At 51.2% G+C, this 25,903-nt stretch overlaps 1 protein-coding gene across 1 annotated transcript in view; it reads right to left on the reverse strand.

Moving 5' to 3' along the window:
• Positions 1 to 2,888: 2,888 nt before the first annotated feature.
• CHAT (choline O-acetyltransferase) overlaps positions 2,889 to 25,903 on the reverse strand; it is a 50,134-nt gene continuing 27,119 nt past the window's right edge. The window contains exons 8-15 of the mRNA XM_067708903.1: positions 21,439 to 21,608; positions 17,034 to 17,134; positions 15,905 to 16,033; positions 13,201 to 13,323; positions 10,114 to 10,255; positions 9,916 to 9,978; positions 4,891 to 5,028; positions 2,889 to 3,158 (exon numbers count right to left, since the gene is read on the reverse strand). Coding sequence (XP_067565004.1) covers positions 2,889 to 3,158; positions 4,891 to 5,028; positions 9,916 to 9,978; positions 10,114 to 10,255; positions 13,201 to 13,323; positions 15,905 to 16,033; positions 17,034 to 17,134; positions 21,439 to 21,608 — 1,136 coding nt within the window. The remainder of the gene's footprint in view (positions 3,159 to 4,890; positions 5,029 to 9,915; positions 9,979 to 10,113; positions 10,256 to 13,200; positions 13,324 to 15,904; positions 16,034 to 17,033; positions 17,135 to 21,438; positions 21,609 to 25,903) is intronic.

Below are 25,903 nucleotides of genomic sequence, written 5' to 3' on the forward strand. Positions count from 1 at the left end.
AGACTAAGTTCCTTCCCCCCTTTTCTCTCCCAACCCCTGTCTTTTAGACAGCTGCCACTGCTGCTGTCAGACCTCAGAGGCGAATGAATTGTTGACCCAGCTCACAGAATTTACTACAGGATTTTTATAGCATTTCTGGGTAGAAACAATAGCCAACACCATTTTTCTTGGCATTACATTTTATTGAATACAGACTTACAGTCTTTAAATTATTTGAATATAGTGCTTTCAATATACAGTTCTTTAGTCATACATATATTTCTTTAGAGCACAAAACTGTAACCTAAAATTGAAAGGCTATAAATACACATGTACATATCGCCATAAATCTAGAACTATTTTATAAAAATAGAACTCAAATATCAACTTTATATATTTTGAAACTTAGCAATATTGTAAGGTGGCCACATACATTTTTATTATGCATCACTGTCCCCCAAATGTCTGTCTCCAAGTTTCATTTTCCATCCCTTTGGGGACACTTGGAACAGTCTCCTTTACCAGGGTCCCCACAGAGATGCCCATGGCCATGGCTCAGCATTGCCTTTACATAAGGCTCAGTGCACCCACCAGTTCTTGGAGGGGGAAGACCAGCTTCCAGCCCCTTCCTCAGAGGGAGGAGGTGTTCCCTCCAGCCAAATGTCTGCCATCCACACATGGTTGATATCCGAATATACAGAGACAGGTTCCTTTCCCTATGCTCAGAGAACGGCAGATATGAGTTTGGTTCTGTCAAATCAGTGTAGAAAGGTTGAAACAAACATCACTTGAACAATACCTGCTGGGGTAACATCATCCTGACAGCAGGCACCAGTGCCCACCTGCTTGTGGAAAGCCCTTTACACACGTGCTATACAATCCTGACAACCTCACAAGGCCGGGACACTCTTTTCCCCATTTGATGTTGGAGGCAATTGAGTCTCTGGGCTTTTAAGTTTCTTGGCCAAGGTCAGTGGGTCTGCCTGATCCCCCAAACCAGAGTTCTCTGCCTGCCCAGAAATCCATGGAGAGAAACCAGAAGAGAACTCGGATCTTCACCGTGGTCATTTGATGAGAACAGATAAGTGGCTTTGGGTCAACCTACAGCAGGTGGACAGCAGTTCCCCAAACATTCCCAGAACTCTTGGGCTGCACCTTTCCAGGGGGAGCAGGAAGGTGGACGTGTGAGGGAAAGAGCATGGACCTGTAGACCAATAATTCTGAAGGGCAGTGCCAGAATCTCCCAGATCATCCAATAGAAATCTGCAATCTAAAACCAGGGGTTTAAGGAATTCACTACATTGGGCTGTTTGTGTTACAAAGAGCCCAGTAAAAGTTAAAATGCCCATCCCATCTCAGCCCTGCCAGCTTCCATACAGGTCAAAGTGCAGAGAGGTGGCGCAGTGGTCTGAAGAAGGGACACGTGCGGGGTCCCTGGGCCAGTGTGGAGGGCTCAGAGTGATACAGAGCAGGATGGGCAGGGGCAGGGAGGCTTTTCCAGAAAACCCCGCAGGGAGCCTGGCAGAACTCAGTGTGATGGGAGCCCAGTTCTGCACCTCCTCTGGACAGAGGCAGGCTGCCTCAGCTTTTTGCAGTTTTGATTTTTCTGGTTGCTTTCCCATAAAAGTATGCCCCAGCAGAAAGTGCCTCTCACATCTCCTCCACGATCACAGCCTCCCCAGACAATCTCACCTCGGCTCTGTGGACTGTCTGCCCCTCTGTCAGGGCTGGCTCTTCATGTGGCCATTCCCTTCTCCCAACCCCTCTCTCTGCCAGCTGTGCCCTCAGCCCCCAGGCCAGTGGAGAGCCCTGCTCTGGGCTCCTCCACATGAGTTTTTAGGCAGAATCCCTAGATAACATCCTCCACATAAAGGAGCCCAGCTGTCCAAGGGTGCCCTGCTTAGGCCGCTGAGATCTGAAATTAACGTCACAGTGGTTTTCTTAAAAGCCTCTCTTAAGAATGAACAGAACAAAACAAATAAACAACAGCAGCAGAAAACCCCCGAAGCATCCCTCTCTCCTCTAAGAGACAGATCACCTATCAGGGCATGTTTCTTGTGAAGGCGGGTGGGAATGCAACCAGAAAAAATGCAAGTGGCAGGATCCCTGGGGAAGTGGTCCCTGCGACGTCCCCGGGGAAAGCAGGGAGCAGCAGCTACTCCAGGGCAACGGTAGACCATTTCTTTTCCCTTTTAGACTAGCTGGACCAGATTTTCTGAACTCAATGGAAGGCTGCTTCCGGGAGGCAAAAGGAGAAATGTGTCTGCAGGCCCAGATCATTATATTTTAAATTAACTTGTGCTCTGTGTGTGTGTGTGTGTGTGTGTGTGTGTGTGTGTGTATGTCGGGGGGTGGGTTAGTGCTTACAGGCCTGTGTGTCTCGGGGCAGGTCATTCTGAATGCCGTGATCAGACTGCTTTGAATCTGAAAACAAAGCCCCCTACTCCTCCCAAAAAGACACAAGGTAATGACCTGGAGTTAGCCTCTTCCTTTGTGGTTCATTTGGGTACATTGCACATAATAAGGTGACTCTTTCGTTGGGCAGAAACATCACCTGGACACGCTAGGTCCTGCTGGGAAGCAAACCAATATTAAGCTTCCATGGCCATGGAGGGAAGTCAGTGGTGCCTTCCCCATCTCGCCCAGGCCACCTTTGGGCCAGGCTGGCTTTATATCCCAGTGTGCAGGCCTGAGGGCACCTTGATCAATGATGACGATTCCCATGCATCATGAGGGACGCTTTCCTCCTAACACTCTAGCTTTGTGTGATGCCTCAGTATGGGCTGTGTGTTGGGTCCATAGTTACAGGGGAGCTACAGAAAGCTGGGGTAAGGGTTGGGACAGGGGTTCGGCAGGGTCTGGCAGCTGCAGAATGCTGGGTTTGAGGAGGTGAAACCTAGTGGCAGCAGTTAAGGTTGGTGCCCCTGGCTGGGCCTTGTTACTTTTTCCTTTGTCACCAGTGGCTTGCCTGTGGCACACGGTGGCCGACTGCAGAGGCCTCTCATTTCAATGAGGCTTTCTTCCACAGCTTTTGCAAACTTGGTTGAAGAGGTCTCTTTGCAGCCATGGAAGCTGGAGATGCAGAAAAGGATGCTCTCTGGCTGGGGGTTGTAGCAGGCGCCGTAGCCATTAGGTACCACAGGACCATAGCAGCAAAACATCTCCATGGTGGTGGGCACCTGGAGGAGAGGACAGGTCAGAAGCTGCTTGTTCTGAAAGTCTGCTATAAAGCATGGCGTTCCAACAACCCGGGGGCCTCGATGGGATATTTGCTTCTTTTTGACTATTTTCCACCTGGGTGTTTGACTGAATTAACCCCATCAACTGATTGCTTCCTCATGGATGGCCACAGCCAGAGTCGTCAAAACAAACCCATCTAACTGCATGAAATCAGAAGAAGAAGGGCCGTAAGGTCCTCCCTGGTGTGAAATCTGCTCTACTTGTGAAGTCAGAAGCTCCCAGAGTGACCTGGTGCTGGGTCTCAGCCGAGTCTCTCCTTCACCTGGGGGCTGTTTGAATCACTGAGGCAATCAGAGCAATTTACTAAATGGTACCCTGGTGGCACCCAACAGTTAGATGGCTTCCCAGAGGGAGTAATTTATGAACTGGAGGAAATCTGGCTCGTCTTCTCTGTCGATTTTTCCCACATCCTTAATTACTGTCAGTATTGCCTGGCTGGTCTGATTTTCTCCCCACAGCCTGGCCACGCACAGTTACCCGGCACTGGGCGTTTCAGAGCTGGCCACCGACTGGAGTGTTAGTTATGTACCTGACATGTTTTGAATTCAGAGGGCAGAGATTTTGTAATTTGGATCACAAACCAAGGAAGTGTTTCTGAAGGCATTCAAGCCATACATGTTCATTCCAGTTGGAAAAATGAGTCACCACACCCTAAATTAATTTTATTAGCTGGCTGTAGAGGGAAAATAGAGCACATTCTTGAGCAGGTGCAGGGTGGGGTTTGCTTTAAACCCACAGGCTCTGTGTGCTCGAGCCTTCAGAAATGACACTGGCCATTTTAATGGGGCAGAACCAACCATTAGTCTTGCTAATAGAGTCACCTCATTGTCAGATAAATTTGCCGTGTAACAGCCGAAGGCCATAAAGCCGTTCCCAAGCACTTTTTGCCCATGGATGGTTTCCTGAAGAATTTATGTTGCTGTGTTCTGCCCTCGTTTATTCACGTCTGCAAGCTCACTGCCATAATGCCAAAATGAAATTACTGAGTGTGCTTTTATCCTCAAACACAACTTTATCAGCCCTTTTTATTGCCCGCGTCCAGCTTTTCGCAGATGAGGTGGAGTTTTAGTAAATTGACATTCGCGGGGGCGGGGGTGGGGGGAATAGGTAATTTCTCCCCTAAATGGCTGCCTCTCTCTAATGGATTGCATTCTGTTTTTGTGTCAGTGGTCCTCCAACAGAACAAGCCTGTAGCACTGGTTAGGAGATGCTGGGCCAGCAGTGGCCCCTTAGAATAATGGCTGTGACCTGTTTGGAGGACCCTGTCTGTGCCAGCCGCTAGGCTGGGCTTTCCACTGATATTGTCACATCTGGTTGAGCCAGGACCTTGCTGTGGGCCTGTCGGGCTTCAGAACCTGTGGTCACCATGGTGGAACACCACGTCTCAGGCAACATTGGAAGGAGTAAGCCTAATGGTTAGGACACCAGAATGGGTGTTCTCCCATCCTGCCCACCTCTGCTAAGGTGGCATTCATGATTATGCCCATTTAGAAGGTGGGGAGACCTGTACTCTGAGCATTCAGGTCCTTCCGTTGAAGGCCACGCAGCTCACTGGGAGCAGAGCCAGGACTTGCCTGACTCTAAGCAGTGGGCTGTAGACACCGAGCTCTTTAGAGAGCCCACTGCTTCCACTAAGTGGCTTCTTGGGTGACGGCCGTGCTAGGGTTGTACCTGGCTGGTGGAGAGGATAAACCGGTTGCTCATCAGGTATGTTTCATCCGTGAACATCTCGGGCAGTTCCTTGCACACTTCCCGAGCCAGCTCCTGCAGCCCCAGCAGGTGGTTGTCAATGGCCATCCCCGTTATGGCCTGGGTAGTTGGGGACAAAGAACAGGACATGAGACATGGGCTCCCCCTCCTCCCCTCCTCTCTAGTCCGCAGTGCTAAAGGGGACTCTAACTGCTCTTGCCTACCCAGTACTTGCTGCAGACCACGTGTGTGGGTGACCGCCCAGGACCGACCACTGTACTACACGGTCTCTGCTCCTTGGGCCCTTGTGCATTTCTCCGTACACAGGATGAGCCAGAGCAGGTTGGGTTCTAACACGAGGATGCCTCCGTTAAAAGTCAGCGAGTCTGAGTCCTCCCAACAGCATGGTCCCTGCTGGCGTACACTGTGTATAACTACTCCGTGCTCTAAGTGGAAAGATTGGGGTCGGCTGGGCCATCCCCAGTGCCTTCTCAGGTAGGGCAGGAATCCAGGCAGGAGCACGGGTGCTGGGCCCCATCCAAGCATGGGGAGGGGTGCCCCGGGCTATCACTGGACAGACTCTCACCACAACCAACACTTCATACTCCAGCAGGAGCCCAAGGAAAGAGGGGTAGAGAGCACTGAGGTCTGTTCCTGAGTCTTGGCTGCTGTTTCGTAGGCTCAGAATCAATTCAACTAAACTGGGTTCGTAATCTAAGAATAATTTTGAGACAGGAACTAGACAGCTTAGCAGAGGCTCAGTTCACATTTTCAAGGGTTTTTGGATGAAGAAAGGGTTTTCCTTTTTGTCACAGGTATTTGAACTCTTATCAAAGGATAAGAGAGGGACTTCCCTGGCGGTCCAGCGGTTAAGACTCCCCCTTCCAATGCAGGGGGTGCGGGTTCAATCCCTGGTCGGGGAGCTAAGATCCCACATGCCTCGTGGCCAAAAAACCAAAACATAAAACAGAAGCAATATTGTAACTAATTCAATAAAGACTAAAAATAGTCCATATCAAAAAAATCTTTTAAAAAAAGGGCGGGTGAGAGAATAGCAGTGGAAGCAGTGGTAAGAGAATTTCTGTGTAGGAGGAGCCCAGCGGTGGTGGTGGTGTGGCTGGAAGTGTGGCAGTGAGGCCAGGGCACTCATTCTTCATACTCCCAGCTGGAGGCTGCATGTGTAGCACGCACATGGGTTTTGCTTGGATTACATGCTTATTTGGGGCAATTCGGGGGGCTGATGGAGACATGGGGGCCACATCTGGTCTCTCGTATTAACCTCTGGATCAACAACAGGGTAATCGTGAGTAACTCTTGGGGGTTTCACGGTTACGTAAGATGGCCACTTAGCTGTTAACGCCCCACCTAGGAGGAAACCTCCCATCGCAATGAACTTTGTTCAGGTTTACAAGTCACGTTTTGGAATTTGACAGCTGTTTTCTTTCAGTTGACAATGAATGCATAAAGATGACTCAGAGGCCCCAGTCTCTCCAAATGCCCCTAATTATGGGCTGAAAAGACATGTTATACAACCACCGCTCATTTTAGACGTGCCCCCTTAGGACAGAGGGGAAGAACTGTGAGACAGACCAGCTATGAAGTAGATGCACTTTTAATTTCTCTGGTTGCCTCTGTTTAATGACTGATTTGTGTAGATCTATCAAAGCAGCTATTCTGTGCAGCAGCCAATCCACCCCTGTTTTCACCATCTCTGAAGTCACTGTAGCAATTGGGGTTGATTTAACAGGTTGTTTGGATCAGAGCCATGAGTAGTAATGAGTAAAATGACTCAGCATTCAGTCTTTCGTTTCATTCAAGGGATCTTAATTGAGCACCTACTATGTGCCTGAGCAGCTGCTAGAGAACAAAGCAGTCACAGACTCAGCCTCACGGAGGCTGAGTGTGATGGGAGACAGATGTTAACCAACCATACAAATAAGCTTGTGATCATAAACCGAGTAAATGCCAGGAAGGAAAAGCATAAGGTGCTGTGAGAGTATGTGATAGCGAGTCTGGATCACTTTTGCTCCTTTCCCTGGAGTTTCCTTTCTCCACTACGACTACCAAATATACTTGCCAGATATCTGGAGGTCTCCTGGCTTCCTTCCTCTGTCCCTTACCCTGCACGGCCAACCAGGTACCAGATTTACCTACAAAGCATCTTTATAGCTCTCCTCTTCCCATCCCTCGTCTCTTTTACTTTGTCGTTTTCACCAACTTAAAATAGTTAAAACAACAGAAGCCTATGGCAATGCTTTGGAAGATATCTTTCTAAATTTTTCATAAAAATTTAAATTATTATCAAAGTTGTATATTTATAGTTAAAAAAAAAAACCCAAGTAAGCCAAAGGCTTATGTCACTTTGCCAGCACTGAGTCTCACTCCACAGAAGCAATCACTTGGAACCCTTTTAGCGACTGACTTTCTTAGTTCTAAACAACATGCTTAGATTGCCGTTACTGCATTTTTCAGTTTTCTTATTATAGAAGATGAAGCTTTGGTTCTTTTATATCCCCACTCCCCAAATACACTTCCACTCTCCTATGCTCCCAAATAGAGTTACATTTGAACTCCTTGTTGCTTGATCAATATTCAGTGTTTACATGGTTATAATTATACAGGTACTCACAGCTGAGTCCTGTAGTGTATTAGAATCAGATTTCCTTTCTTATTCAGTTTTTTGTTTTCCCTAGAAATGACAATTTGTAAATAATTAAACTATGATTTTCCCACTTGCTTACCTTTCTATGTATCTGTAACTAATTGATTCCTAAACCCTTAGCTCGAAGTGTAAAACTTCCCTTAGTACATTAAAATGTATCAGATAATTTATCAATTTAATTTCTCCTTTCACTTCTTGCTTCTCTGTGGACCATCTGTTCTCTGGGTCTGATGAACAGCTGTCAACATGGGATCTCCCTTTACTCTCATCCTCTTTCTCTACCTCTTTCTTGTGTTGAATCTTCTGATGTTTGAGCTTATGACTTTCCTTTTCGTGCTTTATTCTCTTACATTAGTGGTCTATATCCTCCAATAGTTTTACAAGAAAGAGAGCTTAATAAGTAAAAATTTTAAGACCTTATCTGTATAAAATGTCTTTATTCTAGCTTCAAATTTGATACTTTAGCTGGGTATAGAATATGCATTAAAAATCATTTTCCCTCAGAATTTGAAGGTATTGTTTCAGTATCTTCCACCTTCCAGTGATGTTAAGCCCAATTATGTTTTTATTCCTGATCTTTGTATTTGATTTTTTTCCTCTCAGACTTTTTTTTTTTCATACCAAGGAAATTGGACAACACTAAGTTCAAAGGAGGAATTGAGGGGCTAACTGCTTCTCACATAGATCATCAGCGAATCCTCTTCTTTTCAGTCCCACATGCACTCCTACTTTTGGTGGAGCCTCCAACACCTGAGCCGTTCTGAGGTTCTGCAGTGCACTTCACTGGGCTCCTGGGTCTCCCTCACTGTCTGCTTGGGTTTTAGCTTTCTCTGGTCTGCTAAATCAGATGCCATCTGTTCTGCTTTCCAGCTCTGAAACTTTGTTGTCACCTCCTTTCCCATTCTCTTTGCTCTAGTGTATTTATGGCTTAAAAAAACCCCTTTGCTGATGTTTTTGAGGGTCTTAGAGGGAGTGACAGTAAACCCTTGTGTTCAGTTCAGCGTGTTTGATCAGAAGTTTGTGTCTTCCTCTTCAACACCCCCGCCCCTGCTCTACATCAGTCCTTTTACCAGCTCTCCCTAAACATTATCTAGGTCCCTAATTCTGTCTCTTGGCAGACCACCTACGCTCCAACCAGTCCTTCTACCTGGTCACCAGGGTAAGCTTTGTGACAGGGAAATCCAACATCACGAGCTTTCCTGCTTTTCTGTCCTTTGCAAGCTGCACATATGGAACTACTTACTTTCCCTCCAATATGTCTTATTCTCTCAAGACTCTTTGCCATTGCACATGCTGTTCCCTTCTGGGGCCATCCTTCCCTTCTATACCCACCTGACAAGCACTTCTTCATGCTTCAAGTCTCATATTAAGCACCACTTCCTCTGAAAAGTCTTCCTGGCTTTCCCAAGCAGAAGAAGGAGCTTGCCACTCCATGTTCTCTGCTACTTCCTGAAGCATGTAAGACCTCTTCTCCCAACTACACGGTACACTCCCCAAGCATAGGGCTTCATTTTTTTATTTCCTAGTACCCAGGGCCTTGCCTGGCATAAAGTGGGAAAACAAAGGCTACCCACTGAACACACGACAGTGAGCTTGATTTTCCCCAAACAGAACAAACACTTATCTATTCCGATGAATCAGGGACCTAGCAACTGAATTACAGAAAAGCCTACATTGGCTAGTTCTAAAACCCAGATATGTGTTGTGCTTGCTTTCAAGTATATAGAGTGAAATCAGTCAACTCCTTTTCAGAGATTATATGATCCTTCAGAGACTGTATCAGAATGATTTGCAATTAATACATGGATCACCAGTCCAAGTAGTAGCTTATTCTCTGTTTGTATGCAAATGAGGGCTTTGCAGTGCTAGAAAATATATTATTTCCCTAAACTAGGGAAACATTTCCCTTACAATTTCGATTTCACCGTTAACTTTCAGCAAATATATTTTTTTAATTCACAGGCAGTATAAATAAATACATGGAGAATAAGAAGACAAAACCAGTCCTGAGTGGGAATAAATACCGCCTCACCTGAGATTGTGCCAAGTGTGCAAACCACCACACATCTGACTCTCTTGTATAAATTGTAAAGTGCTATACATGTTGGTGTTATTATTATTGTTGTTGTTTCAAAGACCATTCATTGTATTCTTGTAAAATCTGTGTAAAAACCAGGAGTGGTGTGTTACCCAGGTTCTAAAAATAAGGAAGAGGAGGCTCTGAGAGGTGAGGTGCTCTCACCAAGTCGCTGCACAGGTGGTGGCCTGGCTGTCACCCAGAGCCCATGCCGAGGCCCCAGCACTGGGCACAGCCCACAGTCCTGAGCTGAAGCGAGGTCACTCACCATGACTGTGTACTCGGTCTGGGCTCGGATGGCATCCTTCAGGAGCAGTAGCTTCTCTGAATCCTGTAAATGGACCAGAGACAGAGCGCATGGGGCTTTAAGAGGGTGCTCAGTGGCAGACAAGCTAAAGGAGCTGGTTGTCTCGGGGCCGAGAGGACAGGCGGTCCCCCTGAGACTCCTCGGGCCAGCAGGACTTACCGGCACGGTGGCCGTGTGGTCAGTCATGGTTTTCACGAAACGCAGCACCTCCAGAGTGGCTGATCGAATGTTGTCCACCCGTCCCTCGCGGAACCGACGGATGGACGCGCTCTCGTAGGTGGGCGCGAGTCTCCTGTGGAGCCTGCACAGGATGAAGGAGGAATGGCAGACGGTGCTGCCTTCTCAGGGAGTCATAAATGCTGAAATAGCCTTGGCTGCCCTTACTTTTACAATCCTGCCTTCTCTCTGCACGGTATTTCATTTTAACGCTAATAGAATTCTGGAGGAGATTCCCCAAAGATGAATGTCGGGGAGCCTCGGATACGAAGAGCTGAGCACACTTTCCTGCGTGGGTGATATTGTGTGGATATAAAATAAGGAAGACGTGACTGGTAGTTTTTTTAAAGTCCCAGTCTGGTGGGAAACCTAGAGTTTTCTGCGAGATCCAATTAGTGTTTGATTAATAGCACAGCATGGACTAGTTCATCATTCGCACTCTTGAGGGAATCCTGTTTTATTTAGAAACGATTCAAGCATGATCTATGGATGGAGGCAGGGAGGGGGCCTTAGTGGCCGCGGGTGTCAGCTGCTGCAGAGGCTCACCGTCCAGGGGCAGCAGGGCTTCCAAACAGACCCATGGGGACAAGGGCTGTGCCTCTCCTCCCTCACGTCTGTGACCAGAAGAGCAGTGGCCGCTGTCCCGACCAGCCAGAGCAAGTCTCTCCCCCTTGCACACCAGGCTGGCACACGCCCTTCTCACCAGTCAGGAAAGTTGTTGGTGTTGGGGTCAGGGAGGGGAAAGACACAGAACTCAGAGAGGGGCAGTGACACCCCGAAGTCACACGGCAAGCTGGGGCCCTGTATCTTGGCCTTCTCAGGGCACGTCTCTCCCACCCTGGGTGAGCTCCAGGAGGAGGGAAGGCAGAGTCTGGTTTGGCACAGTGCTTGGCACTGTATGGCTTGCCAAGCGAATGACACTTTCTGTACACTTATGTCTCATTTCCCCAAGACTCTGGCAGGGAGCTCACTTCCTGTATCTCTCTAGCCCCTGGGGGCAAATGCCATGCCGAGCACAAAAGTAGACGCCATCACTGGCTGGTCGCTGATCAACCCCAATTTAGGTAGCTTCCAGGTTTCTGCTGAATGTAGGAGCAGATTAAAAACTGTCTGTTTTGTTACAGCTGAAACTCTGAAGAATGCATTCCACGGGCAGCAGGTCGTATTTTGCCTGTTCAATGAGCCCGGGAGCCTCTGGCCACATCTATTCCTGGCCATGTCCAGTGACAGCAAAGATCCCTGGAGGGTGGAGTTGGGAGGCTCTATGCAGTGTCCACCAGCCCCTCTGGGCTTTGGATCTGAAGCTCTGAAGTGCTTGCCAGGGGGGCACCAGTGCAGCAGTGTCCCCAGTTATGGCACCAGCAGAACACTGGCCTCGTGGCCCATTTTAGCCACATACCATCTGAGTATCAGAACGGCATTGATTGCAGTTCCAGAGGCCAGGTCCTGCCGGTGAGGTCTCCATGTCCTGGTGACGAGCACAGTCCTTGTGTGGGGTGGCGTCAGCCTGACAGATGACAGAGTGGCTGCACTCCCTTCCCCATGAGTCACAGCCCCCTGCATGGGACACTGGGCTCTGGGATGCCGCCTGCTCGTTAGTGACACCTCCTTGCCCCGGCTTTCTCCAAGGTCGCTTTATGCCTCCCCGGCTGCAAACCGAAGGCAGGTTCTGGTGGGGGCATAGTGCTATTTACTGCCTGTGCCAGTTTATGAGCTATAGCTTCTGGAACGCTGACACCAACAGGGGCCAGCCCTGTCTTGAGGAAGATCTATTTTGCCTTTTACTTTTCGCCTCCTATAAAAGACCAGTTAGGCTCCCAACCCTGCCTTCAACCCTTACCTCCCTACGCTGCATCCCTTCCCCAACACACAGCTACCATTATAGAGATTTTTCTAAACCACACACCTCACTGTGCCGCCCTGGGCTAAAACTCCTTCTCATGTCTGTGACAGTCCCTGATGCCTACTCTGTCCCAGGTGTGCAAGATACCCAGAACATCATGCCTGGGGGAGACAGTCTAGAAAACAAAGTCAGCAAATCAATGAATAAGGGAGTCCACATGAATAACGACTGCCATGAAGGAAAAAGCACAATGTGCTGTGACAGAGAACTGGGGGGCAAGGAGCCCCGAGGTGGCCTCTGAGGGCTGACACCTGGGCTGAGACCTGAGCGGTGGGAAGGAGCTGGTACGTGAAGAGCAGTGGTGATGGGTGGGTGGGCAGAGGCAGAGCCAGAGCAAAGATCTGCAGGCGGAAGAGAGCTTGGGGGCAGGGCCCCAGGGAAGGCTGGTTCACAGGGAGCCCTTCAGGGAGCTGGACTTTGTTCTAAGCGTGAAGGGAAACATGGTAGGTGATAAAGACTGACTTGCATATTTCAAAGTTCATGCTTCATGAAGACAGGATTAGAGGGGACAAGAGTGGAAGCAGAGACCCCCCGGGGCATGCTACAGTGGACCAAGCACTAGATGATGGGGGCTTCGGAGGGGCCGATGGCAGTGGAGGTGAAGGGAAGAGGATGGAGGGTAGACATTTGGAGGAGAATTGACATGGGAATGAGGGGAATGAGAGACAGAGAAAAATCAAGCCCCAAATCTTTGACTTGACCCCCTTTCCGGGGTGGGCAGGGTGGGGATGCTAGTTCTGTTTCCTTATCAAGGCCAGGAAAGGTGGAGAGGAACAGGTCACAATTATACAGGGACCCAGGTGGGCTGGGTGAGATCAGCAGGAGAAGCAGCCTCCCTACCTGAGGTCCTCATCACCTGCCTGGCCCTTGTGAGTTCTGCGTTCCTTCCCCGTGAGCTCTGTGCCCCTGGGCCATCGCTCGCCAGCTCCTTGACTGCAATATCCTTCTTTTCATTTCTGAGGTTGGACTCACACTTTGAAACCCAGTTAGGTGACACCTCCTTCCATGCAGCCTGCCCTGATCATACCCCCATCCTCTAGGCCCACAGAAAGTCATCTCTCCCTCCAAGATGATTTTAGACTCTAGAGTAGCTTGTCAGTCAGCCCACCTTAGCAGGCTATACTTACCTATAGAAGGCCAGCTGGAGGGCCACCTGAATAAAGGCATCGGGGCTGCATTTCTGCTGCTTAATGAATGTTTTCCCATAGTCATCAAATTTATAAACGGTGAAGTCGAGATTCTTTACTATTCTGTGGAAGAAAAAGAAAAGATGCATTCATCGCATGCAAGATAGAATGCACTCACCACAGGGTCTAAAGAAGTTTCTCGATCCTGGTCTACATCCCAGCACGCTAGATATCCAGTGCACTGTCAGAGACAGGCCTTGAGGTTTGGAAGTGCAGAAGGCATGCCAAGCAGGGTGACTCTGAGCTAAAGGTGAGGCTTGGCTGGGTAGTGGCCCTGCTCTGGGGGTAGGGGAGGTGGGCCTGGCTGCAGGGAAGGACGTGGAAGCACGAGGGACATTTGCATGGGCAGGGAGAACACTGCCCACAAACAAAGTCCTAAATTGCCCACAGAAGAAGGCCTGAAAGAGGCCATGCGTTTGATCTGTTTGGGAAGGTGTGCCTGGCATCCCCATGGACTCTAGGCGTCCCGGCCATCCTGCCAGACCTGCAAATCCCCTATGTCCAGGGAAAAGCCCATTTCTCTGATGGCTGCAAGCAGCATCTCCTCACTGAGACTCGTCCCTGTCGTGCTATGGAAGAAAGGCCTGGAGCCTGGCCGCTGGTCACGGTCACCACAGCAAGAGCTGCTCATCTGGGCTTTGCTGGTGACTGAAAACCCATTTTACCCAGAAAGGGCTGCTGAGCCTCCCCTGACGTGCGTAGGTCTTTGCTGCTCACGAATCATTGTCAGAGCAGCAGGAAGAGTCCCTGAGTCCACACTGAGACCTTCCAGCGCCGGTCTCCCCCAACGCCCACCCTCACATATTGACCAGTCTCCTCCTTCATAATGAGTCTGGGGTCCGGGCTGACTGCTGCCTGAAGCGACATCCAGCAAGGTCCTCGCCGCCCGTCCACCAGCCGCGCGTGTGTGCGCGCGCGCAGAGCCCTAGGTGGGCAGCTCTGACCCTCCTCCCACACTCCCTCAGGATTTTCTGTTCCCTGCCTGCTTTGCCTTGAATTATCCCTCCAGCCATGTGAACTCAGCTCTCGGTGGGCCATGCCAGGCTCCGGGGACCCATCAGGACTCGGAGAGGGCCCAGTGCTCATGGGAACTCACTGCTCAGTTGGGCCTGTTTCCCACCGTCCCCCAACAGGCTGAGCTTACAGTCACCACAGACACCTGGGCACCTCTTGTCCAAGCCCTGGCCATCAGACCCTACCTGCCTTCCATGGCAGCTCAAGACCCCCCTCAGCTCCTGCTGCTTCCCCACCCACAGGCCTCTCTTGGCTTTTCTGGTCCTCCAGAAAGGGAAGCTGGGGGTCTCGGGACCGCGTGACTCCTGCTTGAATCCCTGAAAGTAAAGGGGCTCCTTCCCCGGCCCAGGGTTCACCAGCCCACCAGTTCACTCTCCTAACAGCCTGTGTGTCCCAAGAATAGCCCCGTAGGGTTGAGATACGAGCACAGCTTTACAGATGAACACCTGAGGCCTCTCCTCCTCCCCGTGGAAAGCCATTCAACCTCCCCAGCAGCTCACTGTGGGCTCATCCTCGCCATCCCTCGGCCTCTGAGCCCGGCCACGTTCTGTCCTGCTCACCTGTGCTATTCCCACGGTCTCCTCACTGGCTCCCCGAAACCCATGCACAAAATCCTCCAGGGGCTCCTCAGTGCTACAGGACAGCTTCCAGTGCCCATAACAAGGACATGAAGTTCTTCACAATGTGACCCTGACTTCCCTTTATTGCCCCAACTCTGGCCATTCTCTCACTTGCTGGCCTCCAAACCAGCCTGATCTCTTATGAACCTATCTCTCCCCCAGCTGCTTGTACCACGAACTCCTAGTCATCTTTCAAGGCCCAACTCTGTAAAGCCCTCCCTCAGCATCCTGGCAGAACCCAGCTCCCGTGTCCTCTGTGTGTTCAGGTTCGAATGCCTCTCTCTGGTTTTGGTGCTCATTGCATCTGATATTTTTGTGTTGGGGGTCCACTTCCTCCACTAAAGCATGGAGGGCAGGCCCCGTGGCACATTGATCTCTGTGTCCCCAGAGCCCTACCAGAGGCCTGGTACACACCAGAGCTCTACACGTGTTTGATGAATGAATGAATGTAAGAATGAATCAATGTACTCATGCTCACTTATTGAATGAGGGAATGAACAACCAAAGTCCAGCCCGTGGCTCCCAGCACACCTTGCCACTGTCAGCGAGGGCTCACATCCATCCCTGACCCTCCTGCCTAGGTCCCATTAGGGCCAGCATGGCTCTTGGGAAAAAAGGCCCCTTGTCAAGTTGCAGTGTAAATTCAAGCAAATTGAAATAGCTTGGATTCAAATGACTTATTCAAACCAGTTGTTTATGACTCCCCCGAAAGCAGAGGATGATTTCCCCGCCTTGACTCTGCTCAGTCAGGCGAAACCTGCGGAAAAAAATAGCTCCACGTTTGCATTTTATGGAAATGATGGATACTTCAGCAAGGTTATTTCCCCAAGAGTTATAACTCCCCTTCTGTTTGACTACATTTCCATGAGGGGGTGGGCGGAGGCAGGTGAGAGGAGGCAGAGTGGCTGGGGTCTTTGGAAGCTTCCAGGGTGCCTTGGCAGCTGGAGGGGCGGGGGCGTTGTAGGGTGACCCCCGGAGCATCACCCCCAAAGACCTGGGATTCTCCTTACTGTTGAAGTTTTTCTGCCGAGGAGGCTAAGAGGCCTTGAATTTCCGGAGAACATTTCCACCTCAGTCTCCTGGGTGCTGGGAGCTCTCTGACCGAGTCGGCTCGGACCATTCTCTTGCTGGTCTTCACCCTGCAGGACAAAGTGGTGACCTCCTGTGGCCTGCAAGCTGGGGGGCTGCGGGCAACTTGTTTCTTTGTGCTGCAGTCATCTTAGCTGTTGGAGTCTGATTTGCCCCCCAAACCATGAAACAGATGAACAGACTGAAGCTGAGAGAGGCCACCTAAATTAGTGAGTGGCAGAGCTAGGATTCCATCCAGTTCCACCTGACTCCAAAGCCCAGTATTCCTTTTCACGTTTTCCATTTGACCACGCTACACCACTAACTCTTAAAAAACACTCGGGGGCAAATGGAGCAAGCAAATTGTGTTGTTCTGTTTACGAGGGCGGGTTTGGGTTTTCAGTGATCCTGAAGAGTTCCTGAATCATGGAAGAACTTATAGATTCAGGGAGAAGATCCTAGAAGGAGGGATGAGCAAAACTGTGAACGGAGGAAGGAACATGGTGTGTTTAAGGGACACAGAAGTACTCAGTCTGTGCAGGATGGGAGTTGGAGAGAGAGACCCAGCCCAAGGGAAAGGAAAGAGGCGCAGCTCAGAGACCTCCCCTCTGTGCTGGGTCAACAGCAGGCCCAGCCCTGACTCTGGACAAGCAAGACATCGACCTGGACTTCCCTGGACCAAAGCAGATGTTCCTTTAAAGCTGAGAATTCTTGGCCAAGCCTTGCCCTAACTGCCCCTAACCTGTCGCTCAGTCTGCCCCTAACCTGTCGCTCAGTCTGCCCCTAACCTGTCGCTCAGTCTGCCCCTAACCTGTCGCTCAGTCTGCCCCAACCTGTCGCTCAGTCTGCCCCTAACCTGTCGCTCAGTCTGCCCCTTCTGTCCATGACCGATAGAGCCTATGACGCCTTGCTCAGGTTGGTTTTCAGATTCACCTTTTGCTAAGACACTTTCCCGACTAGTGCGGCCCCCCAGCGGCCGCCCACAGTTTCCTTGGCCTAGCTTGGAGGCTGCTTGGCAGTCTGGCTTTGCCTCCTCTGGCTGCTCGGGAGGGGCGCTGCTCCCAGACTCACATGTGCTTGAGCAGGTGCTCTGTGCATTGCACCAGGACGATGCCATCGAAAGGGGAGTGTTCGCACACCACGCCACAGGTGCCGTCTCGTCCCACCACAAACTGCAATAGGAAAGAGAAGTGAGTGGACCTCTGGGACAGTCAATATTTCAAACCAGCACCTTGGCCCCAGGTCAGGAACCCCGCATTCTCCCTCTGCCCCCACCTCTCAGGGGGAAACTCTCCTCTAGGGACACCAAAGCACATCATTTCCTGAAAAGAACGCTGCATGCCATTGCCACGGCCTGAGAGTATGGGAGCCTCAAGACAGCTCTAAACTGTGTGACCTCCTTCCCAGAAATGTCCCAGGCAGTGAAGGTGGAGCCCAGAGCTCCCTGGCTCAAGCAGCCCAGCGATTCCTAAGAGCTCACGCCGAGGCTGTACACACCCTCCTCGGGTGCTGGGCAAGCTCCTTAGTCTCCTGTTAGCCCTGTTTCCCCTTCACGGTGCACATAAGGGCCACCATCCTGGTCTGCTTTGTGTGATTATGTGTCTGATGGACGCTGTGTGTTTGGCCACCCCTGATATTATTCCCAGGATCGCCCCATAGTAGGTGCTTCATAATTTTGTTAAATGAGTAATGAACGATGATGATCCATTTTGGATGGTGTGCAGATTCCTAGGGAGAAATAAAATATCCCTTGATGGGAGCGAAAGAAAGGTGAACGGAGGATGCCCCATTAACTGCCGCCTGGGCTTCAAGTCAGGGACCCTGATTCCAGCTCTGTGGCTGCCGCCTGCCAGCTGGGAGAGCTTTGACAAGACATTTCAACTCTCTGGCTTCAGTTTGCTCTCATTTAAAATGGATCCAATAAGGCCCAGTTCACCAGATCGATGTGAGGATTAGAGAAAGCATATGAAAGGCCCACGGGAACTGTGAAGATTACTTATGATTTTTATGACTGTACAAAGGCTGGATTTAGTTGACTTGGAAAAGGGACATACTCAGTATGTACAAAAGGACTAGGAGAAAATAACAAGAAGAATGAGATCTGATTCTTAAAGCATAACGCGAATAAAGTGGGGCTGCCTTGAGGTCCACCTCAGCACAGCATCACACTCAAGAGGTACTAGCCTGTCATCCATAAGCAAAACAAACCAACAAGCTACTGAAATCTTTATGAGACCTTCCAGGGAACCGTGGCACAGCACACCTCTGAGCTGTCTCCCTGTCTCCTCCAATCTCATAGCTGCCTGAACCTTTTCTCCCATTCTTCAAGCAAACACACTTCCCACAGAGTTTCTCTCAAGATTCATCCCTTGTAGGCTCTTTGCTCTCTCCCTTTGTGTCCCCTGCCTTTCTGTCCTGAGACTCACTCTTGAACCTTACAGTTCACATTCATGGAGCCTGTTTGGCTTTTCCGGCTCCCCTGATAATCTGTCCTGTCTGCAAAAAGAGCCCAGAGGTGGGCATGGTCATCCACGTGAGGCAGGAGGGGAGGGCTGTGCCCACTCACACATTAGTGCTTTTCTGTCCCTGTCGCTAAAAGAAAGGGAGGAAAACGGTATCTTTTAAAAACCACTACCAAAGCTTACTATATTTCAGGTCCTGTACATCCATTATATCATTTCAATCCCACAGCTGCTCCATGAAAGATTACAAGCCATTAGCACCACTGGTGGAGGCTAAGTAGCCAGCGCAGCAGGGAGAGAACTCAGCAGAAATAGCAGAATCAATATGCAAACCAATAAAAAGGCTAACCTGCAGAATGTAGGGTACAGAGAGGGAGAACAACGAGAGGCGGCCTAGAAATGCTTACCAGCGTGAGTGATGCTAAATCAAAACATAAAGATGGCCGCGTGCTACTTAATATGGTCATTGTGAAAGTGCGGGGGCTTTACAAATAAGGTTAGATACAGGATTGGCGTGCTGGGGTAAAAGAATGGGGGACGGGAATGAATGGCCCAATCTTCATCGTCATCTGTGTGAGTATTTTTCTCCAGGCCAAAGTGAATGTCTTGTTTCTGGGCTGATGTCACGTGAATGAAAAATATATAAACAGGGACTTCCCTGGTGGTGCAGTGGTTAAGAATCTGCCTGCCGATGTAGGGGAAACGGGTTCGAGCCCTGGTCCGGGAAGATCCCACATGCCGCGGAACAACTAAGCCCATGCGCCACAACTACAGAGCCTGCGCTCTAGAGCCCACGAGCCACAGCTACTGAAGCCCGTGCGCCTACAGCCCATGCTGTGCAACAAGTGAAGCCACCGCAATGAGAAGCCCACGCACCGCAACGAAGAGTACCCCCTGCTCGCCACAACTAGAGAAAGCCCGCGTGCAGCAACGAAGACCCAACACAGCCAAAAATAAAAATAAATTTAAAAAGTATATATATATGAATGGTTTTGTTTCATTTTATGACTTCTCTTCTGTGGAGATGCTGGGCTACCCTACTCCTCAGGGATGAAGGGAGGTATATCGACATGGCCAGGTCAGGGTGACGGACAAGATGTCAGGGTGCCTGACATCTTCAGGCATCAGACATGATTCTTTTTTTTTTTAAATTGGAGTATAGTTGCTTTACAATATTTTGTTAGTTCCTGCTGTACAGAGAAGTGAATCAGCTACATGTATACTGATAGCCCCTCTTTTTTGGATTTCCTTCCCATTTAGGTCACCACAGAGCACTGAGTAGAGTTTCCTGTGCTGTATGGTGGGTTTTCATTAGTTATCTGTTGTTGTTGGGTTTTTTTTGTGGTACGCGGGCCTCTCACTGTTGTGGCCTCTCCCATTGCGGAGCACAGGCTCCGGACGCGCAGGCTCAGTGGCCATGGCTCACGGGCCCAGCCGCTCCGCGGCATGTGGGATCTTCCCGGTCCGGGGCACGAACCCGTGTCCCCTGCATCAGCAGGCAGACTCCCAACCACTGTGCCACCAGGGAAGCCCTAGTTATCTGTTTTATACATAGTAGTGTATATATGTCAATCCCAATCTCCCAATTCATCCCACCCTCCCTTTCCCTCCCTTGGTGTCCATATGTTTGTTCTCTACGTCTGGGTCTCTATTTCTGCTTTGCAGATAGGTTCATCTGTACCATTTTTCTAGATTCCACATATATGCATTAATATACGATATTTGTTTTTTTCTTTCTGACCTACTTCACTTTGTACGACAGTCTCTAGGTCTATCCACGTCTCTACAAATGACCCAACTTTGTTTCTTTTTACGGCTGAGTAATATTTCATTGTATATATCAGCGGTCCCCAACCTTCTTGGGACTGGTTTCGTGGAAGACATTTTTTCCATGGACTGGGGGGAGAGGGGGATGGTTCAGGCGGTAATGGGAGCGAGGGGGAGCCACAGATGAAGCTTTGCTAGCTCCCCCGCCGCTCGCCTCCTGCTGTGCAGCTCGATTCTTAACAGGCCGCAGCCTGACACGGGTCCATGGCCCAACACCCTAGATGATATATGTGCCACATCTTCTTTATCCATTCATCTGTTGATAGACATTTAGGTTGCTTCCATGTTCTGGCTATTGTAAATAGTGCTGCAGTGAACATTGGGGTACATGTGTCTTTTTGAATTATGGTTTTCTCAGGGTATATGCCCAGTAGTGGGATTGCTGGATCATAAGGTAGTTCTATTTTTAGTTTTATTTATTTATTTATTGTTTTGCGGTACACGGACCTCTCACTGTTGTGGCCTCTCCCGTTGCGGAGCACAGGCTCCGGATGCGCAGGCTCAGCGGCCATGGCTCACGGGCCCAGCCGCTCCGCGGCATGTGGGATCTTCCCAGACCGGGGCACGAACCCGTGTCCCCTGCATTGGCAGGCAGACTCTCAACCACTGCGCCACCAGGGAAGCCCTATTTTTAGTCTTTTAAGGAACCTCCATACTGTTCTCCATAGTGGCTGTATCAATTTACATTCCCACCAACAGTGCAAGAGGGTCCCCTTTTCTCCACACCCTCTCCAGCATTTATTGTTTGTAGATTTTTTGATGACGGCCATTCTGACTGGTGTGAGGTGATACCTTGTTGTAGTATTGATTTGCATTTCTCTAATAATTGGTGATATTGAGCATCTTTTCATGTGCCTTCTTGCTGAATGTGTTGAGGATTTGTTTGATGGGAGCCCCTGGTATGCCCCCACCTTACAGTGTGTGATGGAAGATGGGGAATGAGCCCCAGGCCTGACCCAGAGGCCCCTTAGGCTGGGCTGCAGGAAGGTTAGGGGGGTTGGAGCTGGGTTTGGCCTCTTGCTCCTGAGAAGAGTTCTGGCCAGTCCAGGACCTGACACCAATGGCACATGTCCTCCGCTCCCTCAGCCCCAGATGCAACCTCCCAGGCAGCAGAAGCCAGCAAGAGAGCCTGCTGGATGTAAGCACGAGGCAGCTCCGGCCACTGGCCCTGCCAGGGGGAGGCTTACCTGCAGGGACTTGTCGTACCAGCGGTTGGCCCCATTCTTGCTGCAGCCTCCGCCGTGGAGGAGCTGGAGCGCCCTGTTGGTGTCGCTGAGCTCCACGCCTCCCGGGGCATCCAGGCACACCAGGCAGATGCAGCGCTCAATCATATCCAGAGAGTCCCTGTTGGTGGAGTCTGCAGGGAAGGCAAGCACGGCCTTACTTAGCACCTGCCCTGCCCCGGGCCCGGGGTCCCCTCTGCAGAGCCCCACATGCCACAGGCGAACACACGTATGGACTCCCAGATCTTGAGCCAGTCCTGAGTCCCCCACCACCCCAGGGGTTGGGCCGGGAAGTCAGTCTGACTGTCCTGAGCTTCTATGCTAACCCCAGGGGCCAGCTCACCGTCAGGGTCCCTGCAAGAGTCCTGCCCTTCAGCTGTAGCCAGTTCTGACCCCAGATGTGAGGTCACTGGTCCTGCCTGCCAGGATGAGAAGGGGTGGTGTGGGACCTTCCCCGTAAATGTTAGACCCTCGGGCCAGCCTGTGCCAGAGAAGGAGCTCCAATTCCCCCATCCAGCGGTACCCTCCACTCACACCCGAGGGCCATATCTGGCACATAGGCAAGTTCATTTGTCCTGAACTATAATTTTCAAACATTAGTTGCCAAAATATTTTAATTAGTCAATTTCACATGAAAATCGGAAGTAAGGGAGTGAGGGTGTTGTTCTCCCAGACCCCTCCCACCACCATCACCCCAGCTGTTGTTTCCACGCAGAGGGTAAGTGGAAGGGCCAGGTTGCCCCTTAACCTATATCCAGATGAGATCATTGGGGCAGTTTCAGACACGTAGAACTCATCTAAAAGCCACTGAGTTGTGCAGGAGACACGTCACCAAGGGAGCCTGACTCCTCCATGGGGGACACTGGGTATGGAGTTCCTCCAGGAATAGAGCTGGGCCAGCCAGATGGGCTGCCCCAGGCAGCTTCCTCCAATAAGCACAGGAAGATTCGCAAAGGCTGCCCAGTGGGACCTGACTGTGTGCTGCTGTGTATCCCTTCTCCCAGTCAGGAGTCTTTACTGTGGTGACAGTACTCTTTTTCCACCATCCCACACAGGGTGTGCGGGCATCAGGACCCGATGGCGAGGGATGAACATCACCCAGACCTCCTGACCTCTGGGCTGGATGAGGTGCAGGGTTACAGTCCTCCTCCAGCCCCAGTGTGTTCTATGCATGAGAAGATAGGGTGCCTGTTATTTGGAAGCAAAGGGGCATTACGTGGCGTATTCCAATATCCATAACCCCTTTAGTCATCGAACTCCTGGTTTTTAGCTTGGCACAGGGACGAGCAGCACTACAGCTACATTTCCTGGCTCCTCTTACAGTTGGGGGAAATCCTGTGTTCAATTCTGCCAACAAAATCTAGAAACACTATATGACAGCTTCCAAGAAACCTCCTTAAATACAGCTAGCACATGCTCTTTGCCCTTCTTTCCACCTTCCTCCATCCTGCTGCCTGGAACACAGGTGTGATGGCCAGAGCTCTAGCCTCCGTTTTGGGCCAGGAGGCTGTGGGCCACACCCTTGGGGTGAGATGGAAGAATCCTAGCCACCTATCAGCTCTGGAGGGCTCAGTTCTCGTATATGTGAGAGAGAGAGGAAGAGAGAGAAATCTCTATTTTTTTTAAGCCACTATTATTTTGGGTTTTCAGTCACATGTGGCCAAATCTAATACTAACTTATACAGTCTGGTTACACTGGATTCACATCTTCACACTGCAGGAATTAGCTGGAGCTGAGAAGCTGCGCCCTTGGTTTGTCCCAGTCCTCTCTCATTTATTTAACCCTCTTGTCCCTGCAGTTATTTAAGTACAAGATCCCTGTCCAGAATGCTATTCTCTGTGTCAGAGAGAAACACTCTGGGGGCTGAAGATCCCTCCAAGAAGGCAGTCGAGCCCCCTCCCAGCGCCCTCCTGTCTCAGCATTAATGCAGACCCTTGGGCAGCCCTGGTCCTGGGTGCTGGCTCTGCTCTTTCCTGCAGTCAGCTCTGTGCCCCTCGATTCTGAGCCTGGACACGCAGCCCTCTGCTTCTGCAGCCACAACTCCTCTCCCCTCCTGCCCCTCCCACTGGAACCCCAGGGACTGCTGAATCAGAACTTCTCTTTTCAGAGCTCTCACCCCCACCCCAGCCCCCAGCTCTGGAGCCTTCTTTCCTTCCAGAGCCTGAAGCCAAGAAATATACCCATCGTGTGTCATAGTCGTCTGGAATCTGCCTTCCTGAAGTCCAAGGAATGTGTGGGAGCAGGTACAGCTTCCACACCCTCAGGCTCAGGTCTCCCTGTGCTCTTCACCAGCCAGGTCCTGCCCATGGGTTGCGCTAGGCACAGCAGCACCTTCCCCGGTCAGTGGGAGGCTGAGTACACAGCTGACGCTGCCAGTGAGGACCACAGCCGGACTCGGCCCATCCTTTCCTCTGTCCAGTTAGGGGCCTGGAACGGCCATAGAGAAAGTCCTGTCTGCTCCTCCTTCCTCTTGGCCTCACCCCAGGCTCTCGGGGCTGCTTTCCTTCCTGGCATAGGCAGCCTCGAGTGAGGCAATCCCTGAGACCCTCCCCTGGGTCTCCTCAACACCTACTGGGCACACAGATGCTAAGGCCACCTGTGCAGTCCCCGCCACGCCAGGGCGATTTCTCCAGGTTCGTGAGAGGGGTCCACAGACGTCCTCGAGTGAAAGGAGTCTGCAGTCCCCATTATCCCTTTCCTCCCTCCTCTTGCAAATCCTGGGGGAAGGAGATGTCTCTCAGAGGAGACCTTCTAGTCTGCGAACGAGGCTAACCAGCAAGCCAGCCCACCCTCGGCTCTCCCTTCCCCACTTCCTGTCTAGAATATGGATTTGGGGAGCCCTGGGAGTTCAGGATCCCTCTTGACTCCTGTGGGTCCAGGATGACTCATCACCTTCCACATGGCCTCTTGGACTTTCCTGCCTCATCTGATCCACATCAAGGTTTTGGGCCATGACCTGGGGACTGAACGGCAAACGAGACACCATTGTGCTGGGGGTGGGCTGGGGGGTGGAGAACTCCCCTCCGCCCTTCCTTAAGTGTGATACAGTCACCACATCACCCTCTTCGACCTGAAACAACTTCTACGGCCCACAAGGAAGGATCCAAACTTCTCAGCGTGGCTCCTGGGCTCCACTGCTCGCGTCTGCTGCCCCTCCAGGTCGCCTGCCCTGAATCCCTGCATGGACCTCACAGGAGCCTCCTGTCACTCCCAGTCGCCTGCGCACATTCATCCCCTCACCATCGCGCAGGCTGCCCCCTGTATGGGGGCCCTTCTCCTTCTCTGCCTAGCAAAGCCCTACTGGTCAAATCCTCCCAAGTTCCCTAACCCTCTCATGGTACCGACCCTGCGCCCGGCGTGGGTGGGAGCAGCCCAGAGAGCTCCTGCCCTCCAGGACGCCTCACACCGGGAACAAGCCGGCTCGGCTGCGTGCTCAGGGCAGATGAGGACCCTCTGCTCGCTCCATGTGACCACCACCTCCTAGCGCTCTGTGCATGACCCTACAGTGCGTGACCCTGTCACGCCCCAAAACCCTGTCACCGACAGTCCAGCTCCAGGAGCCCTGATCTGGCCCCCTCTTCCCACGCCTTTGAGCTCACAGAGAGCAGGGCCTGGGTCCCCAGCCCAGGTGGGCACAGGAAAGTGTCTGTGGCTGGCAATGGACTTGAGTGTGCATGGATAGGTGAGGCTGAGATCTGTGGGCACAGCTCAGAGAGGGAGCTCAGAGGAGCCCAGCCAGCCCCTTGAAAGTCAGGAAACCACTACCTTTGGGGCATGGAGCTTCATGGGATGGAAGGGATGGGGGAGAGATGGAGACAGGAAAGGGATTCCTCACTCTCTGCAAAGCTTCCCACCCTGCCCCTCTCTGCTCCTATAGGAGTCCCTGCCAATGGCCATGGTGCCTGGCCCTGCACTGTGTGCTATTCTGGGGGTCCTTTGGGATCAGTGTGGCTGGGGGCTTCAAAGCATGGGAGGCCTTGGCTAGGCCTGGGTCTGATTCAAATAGCGGAGAGGAAGGGAGATAACAGTGCTGGAAAAGGCTCTGAGGCTAGGCAGTAGACACCCAGGCTTGTGGGTGGAGCTTGTCAGTGATGCCTAGCCACTTGGGGAGGGCCTGGGCCTGGGGACCATGGGCAACCCCGATGTTACACACGTTGGTCCATGTCTCAGTGAGCTCTGAGAGCCCAGGCTTGGTATTTGCCTATGAAACAGCCCCAAGGCCAGTGTGGAGTGGGCAGGCTGCAGCTCCCCAGGAAGTCCACGGCAGGCCTGTCCATCTCAGAGGCTGGGGAGCAGGTCTGATGCCGCCTCTATGCAGAAGAGTGGGAGTTTGGCACTCTCCTTCCCAGCCGGGTGACTTGAGGCTGGCAGCAAAAAAGGCATCAGTGCCCCAGCCACCTCCAGGCAGGAGAGAGGGACCCCTGAGGA

The sequence above is a fragment of the Pseudorca crassidens genome, chromosome 16 (genome assembly GCF_039906515.1).
Source record: "Pseudorca crassidens isolate mPseCra1 chromosome 16, mPseCra1.hap1, whole genome shotgun sequence".
Taxonomy (NCBI): domain Eukaryota; kingdom Metazoa; phylum Chordata; class Mammalia; order Artiodactyla; family Delphinidae; genus Pseudorca; species Pseudorca crassidens.